Raw genomic sequence first — 19,861 nt, 5'->3', positions numbered from 1 at the left:
GCGTGGCTGGGAAGAAATTGATCAGGAAAGAAACAATGAGATAGAAAAGTAGAATGTTTCCAAGAAGGGGTAGGATTTAGGGTGGAGGTCAGAAAAAAATGGGGGCGTTCCTTCATTCATTGAACATTTTATTTTTGGCCTTCCACATGCCAGGGCCTCTCTATTAGCGTTTTCTCCGGATGGGTGCTCCTCGTCGGCAAATTCCGGATTCTGATTATCTCAGGAACTTGAGTCGCCCTCACTTCCGACCTCCTCTCTCACAAACTGCCTTGAGGCGGGGGAGTAGCGATGGGATGGGGAGGATGGGAGAGGCGATGCCCGCCTCGCGGAGCACAACATCTGCTACGTTCAGCGGAAAGCGTCTGTCAAGCAGTGGGAGGAAAAAAAGCTTGGAGCCACCAGCCCACTCTTAGGCGAAACTCGCCTGAAACCCACCCACTCCGGGCTTCTGCTGCTTTCTTTGGGGAGGTGGGGCGGAAAAGCAACTTTTGGGAACTTGAAGGAGAGGGGCGTGGGGCTAAGTGGGACGAGCGTAGAAACGTGACCCGCCTCGATCCCGGGTTAGGACTCGCATGCCGGGATCAGGCGCAGTGGGTGGGCCGGGCCGGGTCTGGGGCCCGAGCCGGGTCCCGAGCGGCGGCGGCGGCGAGGCGGGGCGGGGAGGGCGAGGGCCCCCCAGGCGCAGTTCTCCGTCCGGCCTCGCGGGGGCGCCGGCGCGACCGATCAGGTGACCGAGCGCTCGTCCGGGGCTGCGAGAAGCGGCCTCGTTCTCAGCCGCCGGAGACGCCGCCGCCGCCGCCACACCTAGTGGAGGAGCCCGGGAAGGCGGCTCGGTGGGGGCTGGGGCGGAGAGCGCCGGGGGTGGGGACGGAAAGGCGGCGGGCGGAAGGCAGGAGGCTGCCGGGGCGCAGGCTGCTGCGGGGGAAGGGACCCCGAAGCGTCCGCCGCGGCTCGCTCTGTCACCGGCGCGGGATTGGGACGCCCGGGCCATGGGCGCGCTCCCCTGAGGCGGAGGTCGCGGGCGGGAGGGGAGGAGGCCCGGGAGAGGCTGCCGCGGAGGCCGCGGGCCGGGGACTGGGCGCGAGGCGGCCGGCGGCGGCGGCGGCGGCGGCACCACCACCACCACCACCACCACCACCTCCTCCACCACCATGTCGCGCTCGGTGCTGCAGCCCAGTCAGCAGAAGCTGGCGGAGAAGCTCACCATCCTCAACGATCGGGGCGTCGGCATGCTCACCCGCCTCTACAACATCAAGAAGGTGCGCACGGGCCGGCGAGGCCGCGGCGGGGGCGGCGGGCGGGCCGAGGAGGAATGGAGGGCAGGGGCGGCCGGGGTGAGGGCGGCGGGCGGCGCCCGGGGCAGAAATCACGGCCTCGCCGCCGCAGGCCCGGCCCGGGGTCGCCAGGATGCGCCGCGGCCTAATGCGGAGTCCGGGCGCCTCCCCGGTGGCTCGCGGGCCGGCCGGAGGCCGAGAGGAGCCATTTCCCGGCTCCTGGCGCCGGAATCCGGCCGGGCCCGGCTGCGGGTGAGGGTCGCTGCCGCCCTCTCCCCGGCACCCCCGCCCCCGAACGGGGTACACTGGAAAAGGAGGGTGGCGGGGGGGGGCGAGATTGGGGGGGAATAGGAAAACTTGGGTGTTCCCTAACTGGGGTTGAATGGTAGGAATCTGGCGGAGATGGTAGCAATTTTTTCTGGATTTTTTTGGTGTGTAAGTGTGGGAATTTGGGAAAGGAATGCCTAATCAGGATGAACCCCACATCCCCTCCACTTTGCCACTTTATTTTAGATTGCTAAATAAAAGCCATTTGAGAGCGGGTTGACCGTTTGAGATCATGTCATTTTGGAGGTGGAGAGGAGGGGGAAGTGAGGGTGGAACCAATTTTCTTCTGAAATACTCCTGGGCTGTGAGTCACTAGAACAGGAATAACAACCTTCTCTCCCTTCCCTCTTTACTCCTCCTCATCTTGGTTTTTCCAGCCCTGTCTGATAGTACCCAAACACCATTTCTTAAAGTTCGGCGTCGGTACAAAATAAAAACTGTGGGTATGTCGCTGTCACTGCTGATTTATAGCATACGCTGATAATTTGAGAAGCTATAGCTAATAGCCCATTGAAAGTCTTCATATGGCTTCAGCAGATTAAGGAATGGAAGGCTGAGTTGGAATTAAGAAAAATAAATGTAAAGATAGAACAAATATTATATTAATTTATCTCTAAGAGAAAACAAGCAAAATCCTTTTGACGACAAGGTTAGTAAATTTTAAAGAATTTATTAAGAGAAAATGAGAGAGAGATTTTTTGGTACAATCTAGATCCTTAGAGTTTCCAATGTGTATTTGATGTCATGTCTTCATAATAATTTTTGTTGGCTTTTTAGTGTATCATAAATATTTCTTTCATGGCAATAGAATGTTAGTGCTTGTAAATTAGGGCTGCTGAAGAAAGAATATCTTTTTGAAATTCCTATCATGGGGTTCAAGTATAAAACTAAACAATTTGATGTAGACATTGTAATTATAAAGGAGAAAACTGACCTGACTTAATAGTGATAAATATTGCATAAGGATAGCAATGCTCCCAGTTGCTCACCTGGATGCAAGGATTGATTGACTCTAAACTCAGTGCAATTTGGAGAGTAACTGCAACATGCCTATTCAGTTGGTTATATTTTATGTGGCAGGAGCTCAGTGTCATTAGAAAGAAGCCCTCTGGATTTATCAGAGAGCCTTGATTATACATTTATGTAGGTTGGGAATAATTTAATTTTAGGTAGTATTACTTATAGGTTGCATTGACCTAAACTTTTTTGTGAGCATTATACTCCTTAACAAAGTTGGAAATTGGTTCCTATCTGAACTTGTCCAAAAAACGAACAAGTCAAACATTACTAAAAGTTACTAGACCTGTGGTATTGTGGTTAAAGGAAATGGTTATGATGGTTTCCAGAAGAGGAAGTGAGAGTTAACATCAAAAGTGATTTGGGTATTTGGGCAAAATAGGTTTTTTTAAGCCTTCGTTCAACATTTTTATGGTGTAAATACAATCAAACTTTGCATAATCCACCTTCATAAATTAACTAAGATTATACTAAATTCGAAGCATTTGAACTCTTATAATTTCAGTTCACTGTCTTTTCTCAAAAGTGTCTTTTTTCACTTCCTGTTTTGAGAAACTTGAGGCTCTTGTATTACTGCACTAGTAAAATTTAAAATGAGTTGAATGTGATCATTATATCCTAGTGTCAAATATTTTGAGTTATTGAAATGTTATATTTCAACACTTAACATATTTATGGTTTGTTGAGAAGTATTTTATCTACCTTGCCTGATTGTGAGTTCCCTCTGGGCAGGGACAGTGTTACTCACTTTTGAGTTACTGGTACTTAGGGCCTCAGGTGGTCCATGAGGCCTTCAGTTAGGCCTTGTTGAAACGGATGAATACTATATATATTATATTATATGTATATATTTAACATATATATGAGTGTGTGTGTATAATCTTGCTCTAGTTTTAATAATTTTTGGTTTGCTTTCCTTGTATAATTTTACATACAAATGCATCAGATTTTGAATCTTTCAGCCTCTGCAGAGTTGTCTAAGACTGGCATATCTTCCCGGCTGGCTAGGAATTGAAACATTTGTTCAAAAATTTTGCCAAAATGAGTAAGATCTGTTCACCAAGTGTTTATAAGGTTCATGCTGTCTGCATTTTTATGACACTATAAACCACGTGATCTTTTCAGTCTCAATCTTCTGGTCCTCAAAAAAACCTCCCACCACATAGTACATGTCCACCACTCAATTATCACATTTTTATTAATGCATGTGTGCATTAGATTGTCTATCAGATCTGGTTACTTTGCTGTTTTAATTGCAAGTCTGCAATGGAAATATTTTAGTGAGCATACACAATGAAAAATACTTCAGTGACCTAAGTTAAAATAACTTCATAAGTTACTATAATCAAGAATAATGTTCTTTAATGCTTATTAGGGGACTGTAACATGGTTACTGAAAAATGTTTTGCTTTTATAAAGAAAATTTCATCAGTCAAAAAATTTTTGAGATCTTAATATTTACAGGTTACGGAAATTTTAAGGAGCTTGTAGTTTAATCAGGGATATAAGAACACATAAAGGAGGATTTTAGGGGAAACACGTGAGGGTGGTAGGCAGTTTTACATTTACATTTATTTGTTTCTTTTTTTTTTTTTAAAGATTTTATTTATTTATTTTTTCCCCCCAAAGCCCCAGTAGATAGTTCTATGTCATAGCTGCACATCCTTCTAGTTGCTGTATGTGGGACGCGGCCTCAGCATGGCCAGAGAAGCAGCGCGTCGGTGCGAGCCCGGGATCCGAACCCGGGTCGCCAGCAGTGGAGCGCGCTCACTTAACCACCAAGCCACGGGGCCGGCCCTATTTGTTTCTTAATTCCTTAAAGTTTTTATTTTTTTTAAAAACAAGTCTTCCCTTTTCCAGACTTAATAATGCTACTCACTTATAAAATGAGTTTTAACATTTTTCAGGCTACTTTTATATCTGTTACTGCAGCATGGCAGGCAGCATGGTGGAAGTAAAGGGTACTGGGCTAGAAGTTAGGAGACCTGCATTCCATTTTTCAGTCTGTCACTGAGAGTTCTATAACATTGGGTAGGTGTCTTGACTTCCATGAGCTTCATTTTTCCTCATCTGTAAAATGGGGGAAAATTAACTGTAAAAGGAAGGCTAAAGTCTCTTCCAGCTCTGATTATGTTATCTTTACAAGTAGAAGTTATGGCCCATCTTAAATAGTAACTGAGCTAAGTTTAGATTTCCATAATATAGGGATGGTAATGCCTGCTCTGCCTACTTCACAGGATTGTTTGTGAAGACAAAAGACAATAACAATGTGAAACTCTTAAAACTTCTGTGAATGGAAGGTAGTATTTATTTAGGAGTCTCAGCAACTTTTTTGGGCAACATGGATTTTTCTGAAATTTTATTGCTGTTCAGCAAACACATTTTTCCAAATCCCAAAAGAAAACATTTTTGCTGAGTTTAAAAATATTTCTATTTTGTTGTTTACTCTTGTTTTTTTCTGTCTCCTTTCTTTTCCTACACCATCACCAACATGAATTTGGTAACTCTGTACCAAAAACTCTCAGTTAACACTTGCATATTTTTCCTCTTGTTAAATTATTGCCTCAACTCTAAAAGACAGAAAAGGAGAAAAGACCCACCCAACTATTGCAAACTTTTTTTTAATGGAGTATTTTTGCAGATTTCATCCCACTTTTACTTTTTTGTTTTTTGATTAGAGGAATATTTTTCTTTTTTCCCCCCCACAGTCCTTTTCTCTTGATTTTGGATAAATGTATTTCATGAGGAAGAAAGTAATAGAATAGCAGTGTAAAATGAAAGTCCATAGCTGCTATCTGCTTATCTAATGCAGAAAAAAAAAAGATGTATGTGAAGGGTGCAGTGCAAGGTGAAGGGAGGGACGCCAGCTCCAGTCTTCCCTTTCAGTGTTGTGTTTCTCTTCATTTAGGGCATTATTTTCTCTGGTGGTCAATCAGGGGCAGAAGTATGTTCCAAAGATTGAATTGTGGCAAGTTCTAGAATAATGAGTATTATTAGTATAAAATTTTTTTTTCTCCCTGTGGTTTCGTTAATGAGAGCTTTAAACATGTTAAGAAGAAAACATTAATCTTTCCATAAATCTGACTTTAAATAATATGTATTATTTATTTAAACAAATCCTATTATGTCTGTCTGTAACATTTTTCAAGGAAGCTGCTTATAAAAATGAGGATCTGATAATTCTTTTTTCTTGTTATGCTGGATGGTAGGTTGAGGAGATAAAGATCACTGAAAAACACTTAGGAAAAAGAATTATTTTTATATTTTTAAGTAGCAGTGATAGATTATCCATCTTGTGTTTCCTTTGTGGAATTGTTAAATAACTTAAATATTAAAAATTTTTAATGATTACAAAAGGTATACGTGTTTATTGTCAAAAACTCAAACATAACAGAAATGTGTGACTTTAAAATTTTTTGCCTGCCCATCTCCTACTTTTAAAAATAAGCCATATAGGAGCTGGCCCAGTGACTTAGTGGTTAAGTGCACGTGCTCCGCTTGGGCAGGTTTGGATTCCGGACACGGACCTACGCACCGCTAATCAAGACATGCTATGGGAAAAAAAAACAAAAGCCTTAATCCTTTTTGGTACAAATGCTAACATATGTGCATGCATATTTTATTATATTATGATTAAATTAGATTCTTTTTTTTTGGTGAGGAAGATTGGCCTTGAGCTACCATCTGTTGCCAGTCTTTCTCTTTTTGCTTGAGGAAGATTGTCACTGGGCTAACATCTGTGCCAATCTTCCTCTGTTTTTTGTGTGTGGGACGCGGCCACAGCATGGCTTGATGAGCTGTGTGTAGGTCCGCACCCGGGCTCTGAACCTGTGAACTCCAGGCTGCCTAAGCGCAACCCACAAACTTAACCACTGTGCCACTGGACTGTGCCCCTAAATTAGATTCTTTACAAAAATAAAATTAAGAAGCAGCATGGTGCAGTTTGCATATAAATGAAGTTAGGGTCCTTAATTTATTGCTAGTATACTTACATTTTAAGAAAATTAAAGGAATGGACATATTCAGCTAGCCACATCCAATACCTTAAAAATGAGGAGGCCCAGATGAAAAAATGTGTTAGTGTTGAAAGTTCTTGTCCTGACTGGTTAGAGTGATTGGAAATCCAATTCATGTTCTTATTTGATAATTTACTAGAAATGTTAATGTTTAAAATTCCAACAATAATTTTGGGTCAGGTTCAGTAGATGTACATTTTACATGTTACTAAAACTGAATAGTTTCATCTCTTTATTGTCCAATAAAAATAATGTGTAATAAAAGTGATGCTAGCTGCCATGTATTGAGACTTTAGTGTATGCTAAGTGTTTTGTATTTTTTCTTGTGTTGGTCCTTAGATCTGTGATGTAGGTACCTATTTTATAGGTAAAGCAATTGATTTGGAGAGGTTAAGTACTTTGCCCAGTTCTTACTCTAGAAAAATAAGAATTTGGGTTGACACCTTTCTTTCTTGATCCCTAAGTCTGGGCTCTTAATTTTGCCATTAGACTTATAGTCATAGGTGAAATTTTTGTGGTAGATATGATTAGATTTTGAACACATAATAACATGAATATAAATGCAATTATATTACAGAAATAGTTTTTCTCTTAATATAGACTACTTTTATATGAACTTTGTATGGATTTATATGAAAAGACCATTGAGGTCATACTATTGGTATACCAGAGTAATCATTAATGGAGACTTCTGTTTAACTTTGTAATGTATTAAAATAATAAATAGTTTAGAATTAGGAATTTTAAAATTCAATTTATTCAAAAATCTTTTGGGGAAATATGTTTTAGGTTTACTTTTCACGTTAAGTGCATTTTTCCTTTGTGATTATTTCTAAAATGTAGTCTCTGACATATTAAAATAGACGAACTGAAAGGACTAATCATAGAAATAATACTAAAAAAAAAAAAAACAGGAAATTTTGCTTAAACTGGGGAAAGAGTGTATATAAAGCAAAAAGGAGGGGACCGGCCCCGTGGCTCAGCGGTTAAGTGCGAGCGCCCCGCTACTGGCAGCCCGGGTTCGGATCCTGGGCGCACACCGACGCACGTCTTGTCCGGCCATGCTGAGGTGGCATCCCACATACAGCAACTAGAAGGATGTGCAGCTGTGACATACAACTAGGTACTGGGGCTTTGGGGAGAGAAAGGGGAAAAAAAAGGAGGAGGATTGGCAATAGATGTTAGCTCAGGGCTGGTCTTCCTCAGCAAAAAGAGGAAGATTGGCATGGATGTTAGCTCAGGGCTGATCTTCCTCACACACACACACACAAAAAGGCAGAAAGGAAGGTGTAAACTAAAAAGAATGAAACAGCATTCATCTGCCTTAATTTTAAGGACACATGCAATTTTTTTCCTCACTTGATATTTTGTTTTTAATTTTGAAATTTCAGTATACTTTTTTCATTTTATATTTTGATTTCTAAAGTCAAATGGTAACATTTTTACATTGAAAGCCCTGTAACATGAAATATAAGACATGCAGTTAAGAAAGTAGAACCGGTAAGTTTCTTTCTTTTTGTCTTTGACATTCCAAAATTAGCAGTACTCCTTTCTATTCCCAAAATGTGATTTTTGGTTGACTGTTTTAATATTGCCTTTATTAGTAAATGTAGTAAAATCTTAATTTTGATCCTCTTAGAAATTTTCAATTCTGTAATTAGACTTTGGTAAATTGTTTACTTAATCTGACAGTGATGAGAAAATCTCCTAGTGAATCATTTCTTCAAATAATAGTGTATTGAAATGTTTTACTTAAGTAGGTTAATAAACTTCATAAGCTCTTGAATTGTTAGTTTGTAAGTAAGGTTGTACATGTGTCCATTTCAAAGGAATCTCTTGTTTTAAGTAAAAGAGCCTGTACTGGAAAATACATTCATATTGCATAGTTGATTATTTTAGATACTTGACAGAAATAAAACTGCATCTTTAAAACTAATAAAGTCATATGAGCTCTTCTTTCATTTAGTGTTCAATATTAAGGGTTTCCTTTTCATTCATTCATTTACTCTTCACTTATTGGATGTCTTCCTGGACTCTGGGGAAATGCATAAATTAAGATGCAGTCTCCAGTGCTAAGAAATTCATATCTTAGTGAGTGGGAGAGATGTATAGATATTTAATTAAAATGTAGTTTGTAAGTGTGGTTGGGGGAGTCTTGAGAAGTCTGGGGGGGTGGGAAGAAGAGATTGTGACATCTGTGCTTGGTTTTGTGTTTTTTTTTTTAATTTTTATTTATTTATTTTTCCCCCAAAGCCCCAGTAGATAGTTGTATGTCGTAGTTGCACATCCCAGTTGCTGTATGTGGGACGCGGCCTCAGCATGGCCGGAGAAGCGGTGCGTCGGTGTGCGCCCGGGATCTGAACCCGGGCCGCCAGTACCGGAGCGCGCGCACTTAACCGCTAAGCCATGGGGCCGGCCCTGTGCTTGGTTTTGAAGTATGGATAGAAGCTTCAGCCAGCCAACGTCAGGGAGTAGCCAGACATTACTTAAGATTCCAGAACTTTTGTTCAGTAGAATATATAAAGATAGAAAATGTATAAAGTTATAAAATATCCTAGTAATGTCTGATGTCCTTCTTGCTGGCATATATAGCCTCTGAACAACTTCTCTATCATGATATTTTCCATACTTGTAGTACATTCTGTGGCTTGAGAGAGCTAGGTTCTAGATAAAGCTCTTATACTATTTTCTTTTTCTTACTTGGACAAGTTATTTAGCCTTTCTGAGTTATAGTTTCTCTATTTATAAATTGAGGAGACCAGTAGTTCTTAGCCAGGGATATACAATATAATCATTTTAGAAGGTTTTTAAAAATAAACACAACTGGACTTGACTCAAACCTGCTGAATAAGAAAAAGCCCCTGAAGTGGGCTTTCTGATGTTAAGAAGCACTGAAATAAGTTAAATGTAAGTTCTTAATACCTCTAATTTCTTTCTCTGATAATTGTTCACTGTAGTGATTTAATTTTGTTTTCTGGGATATAACTAAATTTCTGGAATGCTAGGCTGGACATAGGCTTTCTGCTGGCAAATGCATCTACAGGGCACTTGTTTGCTCTCAGCTTCTGTTATGCTCTAGGTTATATTTTTTGGTTTTCTAAACCATGTTAGTCTTATTGATTCTAATTCTTTCAGTCTTAAATAGATATTTCAGTTCTCCCACATTTGTGGAATATTCTTTAATTAACCTTATAATATTGAGAATTAAATGAGTTAATTCATGTAAAGTGTTAGTGCAGTACCTGGCACAAGAGTAAGAAGTGAATAAATGTTGACTGTATTTCTGGGGCTTGAAACATAGTGGACATTTAATAAATGTTCATTTTTTTCCTATTAAATCTAGCTCAAGACTACCTTTAGGAGACATTTCTTCACTGTTCCTTTTTGCTACCTGATAGTATAGTTTGATATCTACTTACTGCTAATAAAAAATAACTATTTGTATTTCAGAAGTATGTTTTTCAGTAGTCCTTTAAAGAGCAATTTCTTTAGAACAGTAGAAATGTGACCACATATAATACTTCTAAAAAACTATAAGAGAACACCTTTGTTTTATAAACCGAGATGTTTCTGTATATTGGAAGCTGAAAAATGTTTCAGGGCAACAGTGACATAGACATCTTCTTGTGAATTGAATAGTAATTAGTAACTCTCATTTGAATCACTAAAATTTTTTTTTTTTTATAGTTTTTTTTTATTTATTTATTTTTTCCCCAAAGCCCCAGTAGATAGTTGTATGTCATAGTTGCATAAGAATCACTAAAATTTTTAATAACGAATTTTGAAATATATAATGGGTTGAAATATTGCTTAAGTTTATGATTTTCTCAGAACTTGAACTTAGAAAACAATAACCATAATTTATGTCTTTAAATCTGTTGTTGGGGCCGGCCTGGTGGCACAAGTGGTTAAGTGCGCACGCTCCACTTTGGCAGCCCGGGGTTCGCCGGTTCGGATCCCCGGGGGTGCACCGATGCACTACTTGGCAAGCCATGTTGTGGCGGCGTCCCATATAAAGTGGAGGAAGATGGGCACGGATGTTAGCCTAGGGCCAGTCTTCCTCAGCCAAAAAAAAAGAGGATTTGGCAGATTTTAGCACAGGGCTGATCTCACCAAAAAAAAAAAAAAATCTGTTATTGGCTGTAATTAAGAGGTAGTTATTGATAAAATTACATTAATTTTAAAGCATTTCTAATTATTTCAGTATACTTTCCTATCTAGCCTCTTAATCCAAACTGTAGCAGTGGATTACTTAATAAAAATTTTTTTTCTCACCCACCTGAGCTCAAGGGAAAGTTCAAAGCAGAGTGGTTGGCCAAAATATGTGATACAGATGAGAAAAAAAAAATTGGAAAATTAATCACTAATACTAGAATTTGAGACTTGATTTGCACTTGATAGTTTTTCCAATATTTGTTGAAAATTTTCACACTGTATTACTTTCATTATGTTTAAAATTAGAAAATGAAAGAATGATGGGTAAGTTGCCTTTACAGTCTGTGATGTTAGGTGATGTCCATTCTTCCTCTAGGCTAACTTCAATTTGTTAAAAACTCAGGGGAGAATCCTGGTCCCTTTATACCTTCAATTTTGCAAAACCTGCTTTAAAATTTGGTCTTTCTTGTTTATTGAGTAAAAATTAAATTCCTCTTTTTTGTGTTTTTCTCCTTTTCTCTAACCTGGTTCAGATGGGGCTCCTTTCTTTCCTGTACTGTCACAAAAAGCATTCTCACTATGATCCCTGGATTGTTCGTGTTTTTTTCAATTAAGTTATTATATTAAAAAAAATTGTTTCATTCTACAGTATTTAGGCAAAGGAAGGTGTTTTATTGCTGAGTTAGACTAGGACTTAAAAAATAAAACTGATCGAACTAATCAGATTTTTCCCTTGGTAGTAATTATTCCAATGAAAGTTTTTTTTTTTTTTTTTGTGAGGAGATCAGCCCTGTGCTAACATCCGCCAATCCTCCTCTTTTTTTGCTGAGGAAGACGGCCCTGGGCTAACATCTGTGCCCATCTTCCTCCACTTTATATGGGACGCCGCCACAGCATGGCTTGCCAAGCAGTATGTCGGTGCGCGCCCGGGATCCGAACCAGCGAACCCCAGGCCGCCGCAGCGGAGCGCGTGCACTAACCGCTTGCGCCACCGGGCCGGCCCCTCCAATGAAAGTTTTGAACAGCTGGGGTATTGAAAGAATGGAGCATGTTTTTATTTGTTTTTTTGAGCATATATTTTCAGATAAGTGTTGTTAGTGCTTTGGAATCTTTGAGTACTCGCAATTAGTAGTTGTAAAACCTTGAGCAAGTCACTTACTCTCTCTGAAGCTCTTTTTCTCTCTGTTGAGTGATGGTTTAGATAATTTCTAAAGCATAGGTGTTTTGCACACAGCAGGTGCCCAGTAAATGCTCTTTTTACTCCCCACTCTTGTATCTTTATAGTTTTCTTTTTTCTTGATTGTTGCTTAATCTCTTATGAATTGTTAGAGGACTATTTCTATCTATATTTGATTTAAAAAAATCAAATCATGGTAAGTTCTTGAAAAAATATGTAACATTAACCATGTAACATTAAGCTGTGGTATGTAATCTATGTTGTTACAGCCCGAGGAAAGGACTTGGGAAGGGGTTTTGGTAGTAGATTGGCGGAAAGATTTGTTTTAAAGTCATGCTTTAAAATTGTATAAAGCCTGGTCTTGAGATTGCTAGTCAAAGACGTTATTTTGTGGCCTGAATAAAATATTATGTGGTTTTCTGAAGCATCTTTGTTCTTTATATTTAGTAATAACATTACGTTTGTGTTTTATGAAAATATGAACTTGGAGATATTGAATTGACAGTTAATACTGACCTAGACTTGGTTAAATGGAAAACTTATTTTTGATAATTGGAAAGTCACTATAGATATCCATGTGTTTTCAAAAATTTTATTTTAAAAAATAGAAAATAATTGTTTAGAACTTATTTATTAAGTACTTATGTGCCAGGCACTGGAATAAGCACTTAATGTGCATTTTATCTTTTAAAAATCTGAACAATCTATCCTTTGAAGTACGAAGTAATAATATCCTTAGTTTATGGATTAGAGAGCTGAGGCTCAGAGGTTAAGCAATTTGCCTAAGGTCATGTGGGCTGTGATCTACTTGATTCAGAGAAAGAGTTCTTAATTATTATATTTAAGTATTTCCTTTAACACTAGTGTAATTTTATCTGCCACATTAAATAGTCCTGTCTTTGATGAAATTAAAGATAATTAGAATATTCATGGAAAATAAAGTTCCAATTCTGAGAAATGGAAATTTAAGTATGTAAGTATTTAAATTTGCTTTAGATCTGGAATTTTAAATTATAGTATTTTGTGCACTATGAAAGCATGCTGAGTCAAGATAAAGTAAAACATAAGGTTTTGCGGCAGTGCTTTTTAAAAATTCTGTGGTTCAGTTGTAATTTCCCTTTTGTCTGGTGAAATAGCCTATGTGAAAAAACTGTTTTTTGGTAGGGCTGTAAGATTCAGGGATTTAGACTAAATTTGGCCCTGTACTCACCTTTTTTTGGGGAGGCGGAATAGAAGTACTCAAAAATTTTATTTAATTGAATTGGTGATTTGTAAAACCTTTTGATTCAGTCTTTGTGGTTAGCATTTCTGAAATATATTAGTCTAAAATATGTTGATAACTCAATATAGTGAGATATATTGTTTTCTTAAATGTGGTACTTCAAAGGGTGATAGTTTTAAGAGTGAAAGATTAATTTTGTGTAATGTTGTAGGTGTATTAGGATGAGATAGGGTTTCAGGTGTACCAACTGTGGGCTATGTTCTTAAAATATAGGCTGTTATCTTATGATTTGTTTGTCCTCAATGTCCTCAAAGTGAAATTTTTTGAGTTAGGGTGAGGAAGATGATTAATCTTTATAAACTGAGACATCTGGTTAGTTGGAATTTTGCTGTACCTGTTTAGTATACATTAAAGCATGTAGTAGGAAATCCTTCTTAACTAAATTATTAAGTATGGCTCCTTGCCAGGGTGTATTTACCTAAATGTTAGCTTTTAGTCAGGTCATAGTTTATTTTTTTCTTTTTTTGCCTGAGCATTCCCCACACAAATGTCTCTTGATATTAAGTAAAAAAATCAAGTAGGTTGATTTCAGAAAAAATAAAATGGGGCCTGGTATTTCTGTTTAGTGTCTATGAACCTTGTAGTTTTTATTGGCATTTTTTGAGCGCTGACGGTATGCCACATGCCCTTGTAAATGCCTTGTGTGCTCACGTGCACACACACACTCATTTAGTGGGCCTAAAAACTTTTTGGTAGATTGTAATTATTATTACTTTTTAACAGATGGAAAAACTGAGGCACAGAGAAGTAAAATCAGTTGCTTATGGTTACACAGCTGGGAAGTGATGGAGCTGGGATTAGAACTCATGTTCTTAACAACTAGGCTAAACTTTTTGTAAGTTCAACAAATTTGGTATGTTTAGACTTAGGGTAAATGAAGGAAATATCGGGAGAGGGAATTGTAGTCATTGTTACTAGTTGTATATACTATGATAAAGACTATTCTGTGATTACTATTCATATGAAACTTTACTTGGGTAATTATAGCTATTATTAACAACAGGTAACATTTTTAGAGCACTTATTTGCCAATCCTTTTGCTAAGTACTATACATGGTGTATCTATCTCTCTTCTAATCCTCATAATGACCCTATGAGGTAAGTACTAATTTCCCCGTTTACCCATAAAGAAACTGAGACTAGGAGATGTTATGTGATATATTCGAGGTCCCGTGGTAGTAAGTGGTGAAGATTGAAATCCAGTCAGTCTTTTTGTAGAGTCTGTATTCTTAACCTTTATGGCAAGCATACTACTCCCAGTGTAGTAAGTTTAGATATGGCTTGGTGAGCAGTGTGAAAAAGGTAATCAGTTCCAAGGAAAGGAGATTATATATATTTATCTTTAGTTACTTGATTACATTCTTACGCAGTAAAATTTGTGATCCTGGGAAATGGGTATGATAGTCTAGCATATTTTCATTATTTGATAGTCACTACTGTTGTTAGAATGGATAGCTGAATTTTTAAATAATTAGAATATGAAAGATAATACATATCATTAAAACTGAACATAATTTGGAATCACTTTAGGATTCTGCACTGCCTCAGGCATGTTTATGAAACTTCATTTTCCTTATATCATTGATGTAAGGAAATGCTAGTAGCTGTTTTCTGTTGGGACAAATTCTTAGTTATGTGGTTCTTAGTTATTCCTATTTTATAGTTTATTTTTTTGGAGGTTAATTAATTGGAAGATTAATTTATGAGAAATATTTTGAACAAATGATAGCCTACTCTGAGGAAGTCAGATACATTTTAATGTTAATTATGTTGAAATGAAATTTACACGTAGCCTGTGTCAGTCTGGTTAAAGATTTATGAAGTTCTAAATTTCTTAGTTAATTTTGTTTTATCTAATTATGTTTGAGAATTAAGAAAATTCTTACAGCATTCCTATTTCCATTTGGAAAATATAGGAATATTTGCATTGCTATTTGTACTTTGGCTTGGAAGAAAGTTAGGTGATACTTGAAAAATAGTTTCAATTTGAGCTGAAGTGCAGTAGTCATCCAATAACGATTTATTTTTATTCTTGGCTACAGTTTCTTTTTAAGGTATGTAAAATTTCACTGATGGTTTTGCTCCTATTTTTATAGTTGCATGTAGTCTTTATTTTTTCCTTCTAGTATTATTCTAAGTTTATTTAGAAAGAGCACCAAGAAACTGACATGGTTGTACACTTACACAGTAGTATTTAAATATATATGAAGAGTATAATCTCTATAAATCTATTGTATACTAAAACTCGCTACTTAGAATACCTTTAAAATTGTAGCACCATATAGTTCTAATCTTGTTTTGTTATTCATAGTTTTCAGTGCATAAGTTCTCTTCTGAAGCGTACGTCATAGTTTGACAATCATTGTTTACACGTAATTTTCTCTCTTTTTATTACAATGCTTCCCCAGCAAGGACAAGTTTGGAAGGTTTGCAAAGCTTTTCACCTTCCCTCTGCCCGCTTGCCCGCTTTCAGATCAGTTTCATGTTTCATAACTTCTCTTTCTACAATTCACAACATAGCCATAGTAAACAAGGAAAAAACATTAAATTACAGTGCGCTATTCCTCACACATAGTAGAGAGATATAACTTTTCAAAGGACACATCCTTTTTAAAATACAATAAAAAGAAGTTAAATAGGAATGTTATAATTTTAGTAATTCCCTAAGAAATAACATCTCACTAGCAAGCAGTTAATTAAATGTCACATAATGAAACAGTGAACAGTACTGAAGATTATATTCTGTATTGCTGATAGTTCAGATAAGAAGTTCTTTCTAATAATAATACTTAGATTTGTATAATGCTTTGCAGTTTACTACAGAGAATGCTATACTGCTGATGTGGTCAAAATGTAAACATTTCCATTTGTTCTGTGCTTAAGAGAGATAGAACAGATGTAGATTCATTGTTTGAAGTGCTGCTGGTATGATGGAAAACTGCTGTAACTCAGATGTTCAGAGGAACAGGCAACACACTTTAGCACTATACAGACAATTTTAGCAGCTTCCAGTTCTTTTGAACTAGGGCTCTTGTATTAAAATGTTTAAAGTGAATGAGGAAAACATTTTGGAAAAGACATTTAAACATAAGCTTTTATTTTATAACACTTAGAAAGAAACATTTCCAGTACTCTTGAATATTTAATTTTGTAATATTTTATTAGCTTCAGATGAATACAATCCTACCTCAAACCAAGAATTTTTTTTTCTTTTCTTTTTTTTTAGGTTTGAGCTTTTTCCTTCACTGCTGTTCTGCGCTAACTGCTTTGAAACTTTCCATGCATTTTTTTCAGTAGAAGAACATCTCTGTACTGTCTCCCATTGCATATTTCAGCTGTGACAATCCCTGCACTTTGCCTATTCATTTTATCACCTGCTCACCAAAATCAATAAATACCTCTCTAATTTCTGATTACAGATTTGCTATTATTCCTTGGTTTTAGAAGAAGGATGTATTTCACTTTTTTATTACTGTTGTTTTATAGGCATGTGGAGACCCCAAGGCAAAACCATCCTATCTTATTGACAAAAACCTGGAATCTGCTGTGAAATTCATAGTCAGAAAGTTCCCTGCTGTAGAAACCCGCAACAACAATGTAAGTCATCTAAATTTTTGTATTACTTGATTTTAGCCATCTGTAGGGAAAGTAATGGTCAGTATAATGCTTAAAGTAGCTCTTATTTATCTAATTCTTTCTGTTTTGATATACAAATTACATACATTAATTAAGGGCTTTTAGAGACAATATTCTTCTCTCTGAAACTGGAAAAAATGACTCTGAGCTACATTACCATTTTATTATAGAAAAACATAAGAGTTAATTTCTTTACACTTCTTCCGTTTCAAGTTGCAACAGAGAGTAAGGTAATAGACACGTATGTATTCCAAATATTTGCATGACTAGTTGGACAGTTTTATCGTATAGTCATAAACTTCACTTTATTTTGAAGTTAGTATAGTCTTCATAGAGCTTGTATTGTTTTTGCTGTTTGTAGTAATTAACTATGTTAATATTAAAATATATTTATTTCTCTAGTATTTTTGTAATTGTGAAAACCATTCCTGAAAATTAAATAATATAACACGGTGGTGGTGTGGATCTTTGTTATCCCATATTAGTTTTCTCAGATGGGACAGTTGTTCTTAGTATATTGAAATATAGTCGTATTCAGAGTCTTCCTGATATGTTTACATATGTTTTGGTAGTTCTTTTTTTTTTTTGTGAGGAGATCAGCCCTGTGCTAACATCTGCTAGTCCTCCTCTTTTTTTTTGCTGAGGAAGACTGGCCCTGGGCTAACATCCATGCCCATCGTCCTCCACTTTATATGGGACGCCGCCACAGCATGGCTTGACAAGCGGTGCATTGGTGCGCACCGGGGATCCGAACTGGTGAACCCTGGGCCGCCGCTGCAGTGGAGCACGAGCACTTAACCGCTTGTGCCACCGGGCCAGCCCCTCTTTTGGTAGTTCTTTATAATAACTTCTATGACTAACTAATTTTTGAAAATTAAAGTTATTTTTCACCTTAATATGGCCTTTAATATAAATTTTGTTGACTTGGAATCTTTCTGTATGTATTCTTTTTTTACTTTTATTATTTTTTTGGTCGTCTCATGTTGCAATTCTTGCTCTCTTTTTTTCTTTATGTACAAACTTAGTCTAGAAATTTCCTCTTAACATTTGATCTTTCTCCTTTAGGAAGCTCTGTTTAAAAAATATTTTGTGTTTTTTTTTGGTTTCCTCAAATCATGTATGTTCATTGAAGATTTGTATTTAGCCTGTTGGTACCACTTTTACTTAAAAATATTTTAATGTAAAGGGAAAATATCAGTCAGAATTAATAAAATAAGTCTGGTAAAGTACTTTTTAAAGAAGTTTTTAAAAAGTCTATGTTTTTTGTGAGTACGGGTTAATGGGGGTTTTTGTTTCATAGAAGATTGTGCTTTATAATTAGTATATTAAGGTAGCACTATTAGTTCTTGATTACAAAGGAGTGATTCAAAGCACACGCTTCTTAAGAACACTATTTGTGTGGAGAACTCTTTTTTCTTTATTGACGTTAGTTAGCTAACTCATCTGTAGTTAGCTAACTCATCTGAGAGATCATATGCTCACTCTGAATGAGAGAGATTTTATAGTGAAAATCTGTCTTGCATTTAATTTCATATACACTTCTCTTTCTCATGACTGATAAAGTCTGTGATGTGAGCACTTCAGAGAATCTTTTAAGTTTAATTTATATGTGTATGTGTGTGTAAATTTCCTTGTGAGAATAAGCATAGTTCCTAAATATGAGCTCTTTTCTTAGAAAATTACCAAGATATGATTAAATATATATTCACTGTTGGATGACAGTGAAATTTTTTGTTAAAGAGTAAATTAAGAATCTTCGCTGTTCTTGATTTGCTGGGCAAACTGTTTAGAATAATGCTGTTGTTTTTTGTTTTTTAATAGTTTTAGTTCTCAACTTTGTAACAGAAAATTGATTATTTCAATAATGGCTTTATTGATATATTATTCACATACCATACAATTCAGTGATTTTTAGGACATCCACAGAGTTGTGCATCCAATACCACAATCAATTTTAGAACATTTTCGTCACCCCAAAAAGAAACCCTGGACCCATTAGCATTCACTCCTGCCAAACCCCCCAGCCCTGGGCAAACACTAATCTGCTTTTTGTCTGTATTCCTATTCTGGAGATTTCATATAAATAGAATCATATAACATATAGTCTTTTGTGAATGGTTTCTTTCACTTAGCATAATGTTTTCAGGGTTTATCCAAGTTGTAGCATGTATAAGTACTTCATTTTTTTTAATTGCCAAAAAATATTCCATTGTGCAGACATACCACATTTTATTTATCCATTCATCAGTTGATGGATATTTGAGTTGTTGCTACTTTTTTGACTCACGAATAATGCTGCTATGAACATTTGTGTGTACAAGTTATGTGAACATATGTTTTCAATTCTCTTGGATATATATATCTAGGAGTGGAATTGTTAATGGTCGTATGGTAATTCTGTGTTTAATCTATAAAATCAGTTGTACAGTGTTGTTGAGTGTTATTACTACTTGTAGAATTTACTCTGGTTGTTTTGTGTGCAAGGTCTGCGTTTTGTCATATGGCCTTTACAACTATTCAGTGTAATGCTATTCTCTTGTTTTTTATCTGCTGAAGTACTATATACTGGGTATTTCTGAAGTTTTGTGGTCTCAGTTTTGATCTAAGCCTGATAAAATCCTCTTGAGAAGTTCCTAGCCAGCTTGGGTTAGGAAATGAGAAATGAGGAGTTCGGTTTTATTATTATTTTTTCATTCCATAGAAGTAGTTGATGGAGGTTTCAGGACTGGGAATGACAGTAGCATCTGGAATTGATAGGAGCTTGCAGATTTCTGGCTGCTAAGTGCACTGAAGAAATGGTATTGATATCATAGTTGGTTTTTTTTCCTTCTTATTCCTGGTCTTGGAGTCGTTGTATAAATATGTGTCACAGAGCATGCTTACTTTATCTCAGAGATCGGGGAGAGGTACTGGTTAGCACTATTTCTGTTTTGATTCATGTCATACAAACACCACTTGTCCTCAGTTTCAGAAAAGG

At 37.0% G+C, this 19,861-nt stretch overlaps 1 protein-coding gene across 1 annotated transcript in view; it reads left to right on the top strand.

Moving 5' to 3' along the window:
* The first annotated feature begins 892 nt into the window (after positions 1–892).
* Positions 893–19,861, top strand: part of NCKAP1 (NCK associated protein 1) — a 100,337-nt gene continuing 81,368 nt past the window's right edge. Inside the window, exons 1-2 of the mRNA XM_004426706.3 lie at positions 893–1,259; positions 16,735–16,845. Coding sequence (XP_004426763.1) covers positions 1,152–1,259; positions 16,735–16,845 — 219 coding nt within the window. The 5' untranslated portion in view covers positions 893–1,151. The remainder of the gene's footprint in view (positions 1,260–16,734; positions 16,846–19,861) is intronic.

This window comes from Ceratotherium simum, chromosome 9, assembly GCF_057802395.1.
Source record: "Ceratotherium simum simum isolate JZ-2026a chromosome 9, ASM5780239v1, whole genome shotgun sequence".
Taxonomy (NCBI): Eukaryota; Metazoa; Chordata; class Mammalia; order Perissodactyla; family Rhinocerotidae; genus Ceratotherium; species Ceratotherium simum.
This window is presented reverse-complemented; position numbering and strand designations above follow the sequence as displayed.